We start from the raw sequence: 9588 nt of genomic DNA on the forward strand, positions 1-9588 counted from the left end.
ACCTTATTTTGTCTGATTTATGAATCTCTTTGGATCAGTTTTCTGGGTTGCACTTTGTGTAACAAGGCCACATTCCTTTTATCTATCACTCTTTCCCCCAACTTGTTGTTTCTCCCTCAGACTTCATTCCAGAGATTCTATCTATGTCCTGTCTTTCTCCCCTTCTTCCTAAAAATCCATCTTTTGCTGCCATCCCTGCTCCTCTAAGTCATATCTCCAATTCCTTGCTCACTATGCAGACCACAGAATCTAAGTCCTGTCCATTTTAGCCTGTGTAATATTAGATGTATGCACTGTTCACAGCCTGAGTTGCAACTTTCATCTTGCTTTGATGTTCTTTCCACCATAGTCCATCTCTTCCAACAATGTGTTCACTAAAAGCATGTCATGTCACACGTATTAATTTTTAGAACAAAACAAATTTTATTGACAAAGATACTGAGGTTGTCAAAGACCCATAGGTACCCAACACAGGAAAATAAACATTTTTTTCAATCCTATAAGTTTACTTTTCTGTACTTTGTGATTTTTTTTAATTTAAGTGATATTTGACACCAGAGTATAGACATAGATATGTAGGTCACCAAGAAATTTGATAAAGTACACAGTAGAATTGGCTAGAACTTTGTAAACAACCTTTCCGAACTTTTTGGATCCATCATCTCTGGTGTACTGCACCCAGGAACCTATTAAGAAGTCATTGTCATCACCTGATCTCGCCTCAGCCAGAGGGGTCTCTGGAATGATGTGGTGGTTACCTTCCTTGTAGTCATCCAGGAGCTGATAGACGTAGAGGACCGGATCCTTCTTGTAGGAAATGTAAAAATAGTCCTGTAAGAATGGCACCTGGGCTAGCACCATCCCACTCCAGTTGTCCTCAGAGCCATCTTTCCCCTCAAATTTGTGTTGTACCTCTCTGCAAACCAGGGCGCTGGCGAGGTGGACATCCCTCACCTGAAGAAAAACTACTTTGTGAGGCAAGACCTTAAGATTTAAAATCCTCTCATCGCTGTGGAGCTCCTGTCCGTAGACACTGTCAATTCCGTCATACTTCACCAAATAAAGAGAAGGGTTTGTTGGCAGTTGACCTAGAATGATGGCCTTCCAATGGGTGACAGGCTCATTACCTTCCTTCCACCCGTGAGAAATTCTGCAGCCAACAATATTCCCCAGGGCCTGGGAAGAAGGCTTCCTCCTACTCTTCTTCTTGAGTGATGTCATGCTCAGACTCTTCAGAGGTATTGTCTTCTACCTGGCTGTAGACCTGTTGTGCTAGATCACACTGTCTAAGTGGCTTCCATTCTCTTCAAATATCATACTTGCCCATTGCCTGGGACTGAAGATCTTGCCCGTTTACGCCAGACACAATGCTGTTGCCTCTGTCATATATATGAATTCCTGATGGGCAATGGTTATGGGTTGGGAGTGAATGCTGGACCAAGACTCTTCTCTACGAGAACTTCTGAGCATGTGAAGAAGACTATGCTAAACAGATTTGAGCTCCTAAAATTAATTTTATAAAAATAAGAAGTTAATAAGTCAGCCATGGTGGTACATGCATTTAATCCCAGAACTCAGAAGGCAAGGACAGGCAGATTTCTAAATTAGAGACCAGCCTGGTCTACAAAGTGAGTTCCAGGGAAGCCAGTGCTATAGAGAGGAACCCTGTCTCAACAACAACAACAACAACAACAAGTAAAAGAAAACAGAAGAAAATCAAACGAAAAACAAACAAAAGAGAAATTCAAACAAAAAATAACAAAACAAACAATCAAATGGAGAAGTTAATAGGAAGTGGTGGTGACCCATAACTTTAATCATAGTACTCAAGAGGCAGAGTGAGGCAGACCTTAGTGAGATAAAGGCTAGTCTGGTCTACACAGTGAGTTTCCTGACAGCCAAATCTAAACATACAGAAACTCAAATAAAATTAACCAAGCAGGCAAACAAACAAAGAAACAAAGAAACAAAAAAACAAGGACATAAAAATTGTGTAATTAACAAGTAATTCTCTAGAGCTCAGAAGAATATACTCAGATCAACATTTATTTTTTCAGCCCTGAGTTAATTTGTCTCTGATGAGGATCATCTCCTTGAAATTCTATGTCAATTTAGGTTGTGCTATGACTATTACACCCAATGATCAAGAAGAAGAGAAAAAAAAAATAAAAGGGCCAGAAGGGTCACCATGACTCTCTTGTACGTGTAAGGACTGAGCTAAGTGCCTGCATTCACAAATATCTTCCCAGGGACACAGCACACCACTGTCCTTCTTTATTGTTTCTCCTGACCCAGCTTCAAAATTATTTGATGAAGCCATTGCATCAGTGAACTCAAGAACAACTCAACAATTTGAGGCAATATCAGCCATTTAGAACTAATATCTTCTAACATGCACTTGGACAAAGAGGAGATTTGGCATTTTAGTGGAATTGTGATCTAGATATTGTTAGCAAGGATAAAAATTCAGGAGATAAACTAACCTAGACCATTCATCTCCCTAGCTAATAAACATGCAGAAAGTAAATTGTACAGTAACTCTCTGTAGGAGAGAAAATTTTTAGCTTTCTGTAGCTATGAGGGTCCTAATTACTACATAAATATACTTACCCATAGAAAAATATCCTAGTTGTCAAGATTCTGTCTCCTGATACAGACCAGGCACCAAAAGCCTGTGGGAAAAAATGACCTGGCTTTGACACACCACTGTGAAGATAGTGAACTCACCTTCAATGGATTCTAGTGCCTCCAAGTGGAATAGATGCGCAACCTCCAGCCAGTGCTCTGTGACATCACCCTAGTTCAGCTTACATCATAGAACCCCTCTCAGGCTGGTTCCTTCCCTAGTTACACTCAGAAACGTTCAGCATCTCGAATTTACCTTTTCATATGGCCTCCTAGAAATAATAAATGAAATCCCAACTGAAAGGCCTGATGATCTGAGTAATATTCTGCCAAAGAATTTCACCCTTGCATTGTTTTTATTGTTTGGTTGTTGGATTTTTATTTATTTGTTTGGTTTGTGTTTTGTTTTGTTTCATTTTTGTTTTTATTTTCGTTCTGAGAAAGTCTTCGGTTTCTGCCTTGACAACATCCATGGTGGTTATTTTTCATGTTCCAACCTTTCCCTTGGTTATCTTTAAGCTGTGCTTCTTATCATAAATATTGCCAGACTCTTTGAGGCAGCACACTGGATAGCACACCAATTTTCACTTTATGAAAACCCACAGTTAGAGGAGGACTATTTTTATGCAAAAAAACCTGGAATTTGACAGGGTTAAATGACATATATTGAAACCAATGGCAATCATGAATTATGGATTCTTTGGAAAGTAAGAGGAAAACATAGATCTTGGGCATGCTTACAAAGTTGTGATAAAATTAAAACAAACCTGATATCTCCCAGTCATATTTTAAAGGTTTTTAAAATTTACCAGCACTTCTGATTACAAGGAATTTCAGAGATTAAATGCAGTAAAACAGGATGAAATAGATGAGGTAATTTTAGTTTTGAAATATGTGTAGACAGAATACTGGACACAGGTATGTATAAAATTTACTTACAAATTAGAGGACACTTTAATTGTTCATGCCACATAGATCTTCAGTTCTTCAAAAAAAATCGTTTTCAGTACATTCCACGGTCCTCACCACACCCTGTACATCATCTTCATAGAATATGACACTATCCATAGAGAGCTAGATCCTTCAACAACAGTCATAAAAAAAAATCATTCCTTAAGGTGTGGCCACAGCCCAATGTGATGGAGGATCTTTATCTGAGATTCTATCTTCCCAGGTTGATTTAAGTTCAAAAAAAAAAAATCTAAGAAGGACCACTACATATCCATATCATCAATATGGATTGCCTCACTATATGAAACATACATGCTATGGAGTGATTTTAGATGTCAACTACTGGATGAATGCCTTAAAAAGGAGAGACAGAGAGAAAGAGAGAGAGAGAGAGAGAGAGAGAGAGAGAGAGAGAGAGAGAGAGAGAGAGAGAGAGAGAGAGAGAGAGAAATATATTTCTCATCTATGTGTATTAGTGCAGGGCTTTGTTTTCAAAAAAATGGATGGAACGTTAAAATACTATATATTAGGTTAGACAAGTAAAACTCAAAATGACAATTGTGAAAATATAAATTTAATAAGAGGCATTAAAAAATAGGAGGTATTTTGGAAGAGTAAGCGCAGCAGGAGGGGGGAGATTTGATACCAATGGAGGATAGTGGGGAGGATGAAGATGGTAAAAGGACACTATAAACCTGTGCAAAGGGTCACAGGAAAGGCCTGCGACTTTTACACTTAAAAAACACTGGTATAAAGTAACAGAGTCCAAATAATATTTTGATTAATTTGGGGATTTTAGCTTCAAGACACTATAAAATATATTTGTATTTTACAACTCAGGTGTGGTTCTTGCTATGTTGTACATGATATGGGTGACAGGATATGGTAAGGTGCTTCAATGTTTGTGTATCATTTATCATCAAATGCACATGTCACTCAGTGAGCTGCAAGGCTATCACAGGGAAGGAGGTATCTAAAGATATTAAGTGTACATGACGTAGGGAGAATAATGCCCCCACACTACTATAGATGTTGAAATAATCACATGTGTTTCCCAAGAATAATTTTCTGAAGATTAATCCCCAGGTGTGAATATATTTGGAAGAAATTGAATGGGTCAGGAGGGATATGACTTACATATAAAAATAATTTAATAATGCTGTTATAGAAAAGGTTTAATTATGAAAGGGAGTTTGGCTCTCTCTTTTCTCTTTCTAGCCCATTGGTTCCCTCTGTGATGACATCATCTCACAAGAATTCACTCATTTGCTGATGGTGTGTTCATCATTGAATATACAGACTCCTGAAAAGAGTCATACAAAATATGCTTCATTATATACTAGACAATTAGTGTCATTTTGTTTGGCAATACAACATGTATGATTATGCCTCAGAATCATGAGCAACTGGGCCATATGGGAAATATAATTAGTATATTTCTGCTGACTGAAGATCAGATGTGTTGAGTGTTATCATGTGTGCTGTTCATGAGAGGAAGCTGCATAGATGGTGAGTATAGATCAGAGAGGAACATCCAAGGAGGACACTATGTAAGGAACCCTAGGAAGAGCACCATCACTGCTTTTAGCTAGTACACATATTTTTAGAATCCCCACTTTCTAGGGTGGAAAAGAAAACTGTATTACTCTAATTTACTAAGTATGGTCATTTGATACATCAGTGATCATCATCAAGGTGAACAGGTGTTGACAGAAGTTTGGGGACTCAGAAGAAGCCTGTTCTGGGAAAACCCATTGCCTTCAAAGAACGGAGATTTCTGACCAGCAACACTGGATAAACAGTCTACATTGGCAGCAGTAGCCCCATTGTGTCCAAATTAGTGGTTTTCAATCCACTAATCCATCCATAAGCAGCCTCCAAACACTGACACCATTGCATACACTGGCAAGATTTTGCTGGAAGGACCCAGATTTAGCTGTCTCTTGTGAGGCTTTGCTATGGCCTAGCAAACACAGAAGTGGATGCTCACAGTCAGCTATTGGATGAATCACAGGGACCGAAATGGAGGAGGTAGAGAAGGTACCCAAGGAGCTAAAGGGGTCTGCAATCCCATAAGTGGAACAACAATATGAACTAAAGAAACCCCCCAGAGCTCATTTTTCTAGCAGCATATCAGAGCTCATGTTTCTAGCTGCAGTTGTATCAGAAGATGGACTAGTTGGTTATCATTGGAAAGAGAGCCCCATCAGTCTTGCAAACTTTATATGCCTTAATTCAGGGGTATGCCAGGGACAAGATGTGGTGGTGGTGGGGGGGGTGTGGTTGAGGTGGGTATGTGGGGACTTTTGAGATAGTATTGGAAATGTAAATGAAAAAATACCTAATTTTTAAAAAAATGAGGAAACCATTGTCAGAATCACCAGCAAGAATTTTAAATAACTGCCCTAAAATCTGGATTTAGGATTCCTTGAGAATCTTCCAAAACAAAAGGAAATGCAGAATCTTGGTGCTGTAATTGGAGAAGCAAGAGAAAAGCAAACAAGAATTCATCACAGAAAAAAAGACAGAAGAAGTAAGAATTAAAGACATATTTGGGAAAGATGAATAGTGAAGTAGAGATTAGAGCAAGCAGAAAGGACTGAGGAGATAGCTCACTGCTTAGGCCCACTGATTGCTTTTGCACAGGACCAGGGTTCAATTTCTAACACCCACATGGTTGTTCACAACCACCTGCAATTCTAGTTCTAGACGATCTGATGACCTCTTTGGACAACACACACACACATATACTCACCCACAGAGAAAAAAAAATCTTTTAGAAAACAATTATACAAACAAAAAGGAGTCAAGTATAGTTTTATTCCCCTTTAATACCAGCACTCAGAAGCAGGCTAAAATATGTAAGTTGAATGACTGCCTAGCTGATAGGTGTGTTTTCAGAATTTTCTTTTTCTTTTTCTTTTCTTTTTCTTTTCTTTTCTTTTCTTTTTTTTTTTTTTTTTTTTGATTTTAGGACTATTTCAGTATTTGTTTAAAGATTCTAGATTTTTTTTTCTATTTACTTCTTCTAATGTTTTAGGCTTTTTTTCGGGCTTTTTAGTATTTTACAGTTTTCGGGGTTTTTTTTTGGGGGGGGTGCAGGAGGGTAAAGCCCTTTGGGTTATTTAGAGTTTTAGGGTTTTAATGGTTTTAAATTTGGGCGGTTGTTTTGTCCTTACAAGTTTTTTGTTTGTTTGTTTGTTTGTTTGTTTGTTTTTGGTAGGGTTGAGGTTTGTTTGTTTATTTATGTATTTATTTATGTGTTTATTTATGTATTTATTTATTTATTTTAGATCTTGATTTCTCCTAGAAATTTAAGGTATTTCAGGGTTTTAGGGCTTTTTAGGGTTTATGAATAATTTTAGGATAATTGTAGTTTTTTGTGTGTTTTTGATCTTCTTGTTGTTTTGTTTTGTTTTGTTTTTGTTTCTTTTTATACTTTTAGTGTTTTATAGGGTTTTAGAATTTTGTAAAGGTTTTTTGTTTTCTTGTGTGTGTGTTTGCTTTTTTTTATGCGTTTAGGATTATTTTTGTATCTTAGGATTTTAGTTAATGTTTCAGGGTTTTGTAAGCCTTTTGGGGGGGTAGGGTTGTTTTTATAGTCTCAGGATTTTAGTTAGTGTTTCAGGGTATTGTAGGTGTTTTGTTGTTGTTGTTTTTTGTTTGTTTATTTGTTTGTTTTTGTTGTTTTGCTTTTTTAAGCGGGTTTTCAAGTTTTTTTTTTTGAGTTTCAGAGTTTTGATGTGTTTTTAGAACTTTTTAAAAAAACTTTTTTTAGGGTTTTACAGTTCTTTTGGGTCTTTTTACTGTTGTTGAGATTGTTTTAGAATTTTAGGGTTTTTCTTTATTTTTTAGTTTTGTTTTTTTTTTTAATTTAATTAAGGAATTTTTAAAAATTGTTTTAAGCATTTTTTTAATAAGGTTTGTAAAATGATTTTCTTTTCCAGTGTTTTTGGCGATTTTTTAAGGCAGAAGAATTTGTAGTTGTTGGGGTGGTGGTTTTGTATCTTTTCATTATCTTTTTTTTTTTTAATTTTTTTTTTTTATTGTCTCATTAGGGATCTAGACTTGTAGAGTTTTGGATTTTTTTTTAGGGTTTTATAATTTTTTTAGGGTCTTTTTAGAGTTCTTGTGTTTTCTTATTTATAGAATTGTAGGGTTTTAAAAATGTTTATTAAGATTAAAAAAATAGCTTTTTTCGGTCATTTAGTGTTTGTTTAATAATTTTAGTGTTTTTAGGGTTTTAGGTTTTGCTTTATTGTTTTAGGGTTTTTTTTTACGTTTTTTTAAAAGATTTTAGGGTTGTTCTCAGTGTATTTGGCGAGATTTTTTTTTAAGGCTTAGTGTGGTTATTGTTCTTTCCTTGTTTGTTTGTTTGTTTGTGGTAATGATTTTTTGTTTTTTTGGGTCTTTGTAGAGATCTAGATTTTTTTTTGTTTGTTTGTTTGTTTGTTTAGGGTTTTAGGTTCTTTTAGTTTTATTTTTTCAAAAAAAATTATGTTTTTTTTTATTGTTTGTTTGTTTGTTTGTTTTTAGGGTTTTTGTTGTTTATTTAAAGCTTCAAGTTTATTTTCTTTTCTCTTCTTTTTTCTTTTTTATTTTTTAGAGTTTTTAGGGTCTTTAAGGTTCTATCTTTAAGAACATAGAAACTGAACCTATTGCTTTTAGATTATTTATAAAATGTATTCCATTCTGAAAACAAGAAACACTATAAAGTCATGTTTGTTCATTTGCGTGTATGTCCCCAGGAGCTATAGATTATGTGTGCCTAATGCAGAGCTCTACAATATATCCTGATCATACAGATTTAATTGTTACATCATGAAAGTTCAAGAACTATAATATAAAGTTATATCTATGTATCCTAGTTCATTCATCTTTCAAACAAATATAGTAGAAATGTAACAGAGGGCAGAATTTATTGATCATGATTTCGAAAAAGGACCTCAAAAGTCATTAAATCAAGTATCTTATACTAGCCAAACTCTACCCATCTATCCAGTTCACTCCTGTAAGAATAATTGCACCTGGGTTTTGGTTAATTTTTATTAAATTCTCCAGTTAAAAAGGGTCTTTATTAGCCCCCTTCCAGCTTAGTGAAAAACTCCATTCACTCTCCTTCTGAAAGCAAAAGCATTTTTCTTTCACAGACTATGTTAATTTTACAACATTTGCCCCTGGATGGTTTCCATTTCCACAGTTTTGTTTGCCATGACTCAATATTTCATCTCTATTCAGACAACTCCTCTCATATATCACAGGTTAATACACAATGCTCATTTGTGAGTCATGCCAAGAAAGCGGAATGAACTTGTGGGATACAGAAGAGGGAAAGACACAAGAGCAACAGAAGTATCATTAAGCTGGATACTACTCTAGAATACTGCATGCTATTCATGTATCCTGGGGATCCAGAAATTCATCTAGACTGGACCCTGGTTAACCATTGGAAGGATGTAGTCTGAAGCTTAGCCTATTAACTGGCAGCTCCCATAGCTTTGAACCGATCCAATGATTTTTATCTTCCACACACCAACCAGTAGTTTCCAAGCTAAATTCCCTCTCACAGGCAAAAGCCCGGAAAAAGAATAGAAAGCACTGTACTGTGTGCTAGGGTAGTGCTCATAGAAGGTATTGGCAATCTGCACTGAATCTATTAGCACAACTGCAAAGGTATGTGGCACAGGCAATCCAAGGATCACCATGCTTCCCATTTTATCTCTCCAGTCTATATATCCACTCCCAACTCTACACACTATGCTCCTAATCCTAGGGATCATTTAGAGGTCTCATAAATACCACCATGTATAACCCCAGAAGATGAGAGATGTTTGAAGCACATCGATAGATTTTAAGTCTGACAATTGTTGATGTCATCAAAACAATTTTCTGAGCTGTGTTGTGCTTTTGTCAAACGATGGGGCTAGAATGGCCCTGCCAAGATCTAAAGCAGAAATAATAGTTTTTTATTTGTTGGTTTGTTTGTTTTTCTATTATTATATTGGAACATGT

The 9588-nt window shown here is 36.0% G+C and overlaps 1 protein-coding gene across 1 annotated transcript; it reads right to left on the reverse strand.

The window, feature by feature from the left end:
- Positions 1 to 537: 537 nt before the first annotated feature.
- On the reverse strand, positions 538 to 1221 carry Gm21672 (predicted gene, 21672). The gene has a single exon (XM_030251613.1). The coding sequence runs from the start codon at positions 1219 to 1221 to the stop codon at positions 538 to 540; it is 684 nt and encodes a 227-aa protein (XP_030107473.1).
- Between the last annotated feature and the right edge of the window lie 8367 nt (positions 1222 to 9588).

This window comes from Mus musculus, chromosome Y (assembly GCF_000001635.26).
Source record: "Mus musculus strain C57BL/6J chromosome Y, GRCm38.p6 C57BL/6J".
Classification (NCBI taxonomy): domain Eukaryota; kingdom Metazoa; phylum Chordata; class Mammalia; order Rodentia; family Muridae; genus Mus; species Mus musculus.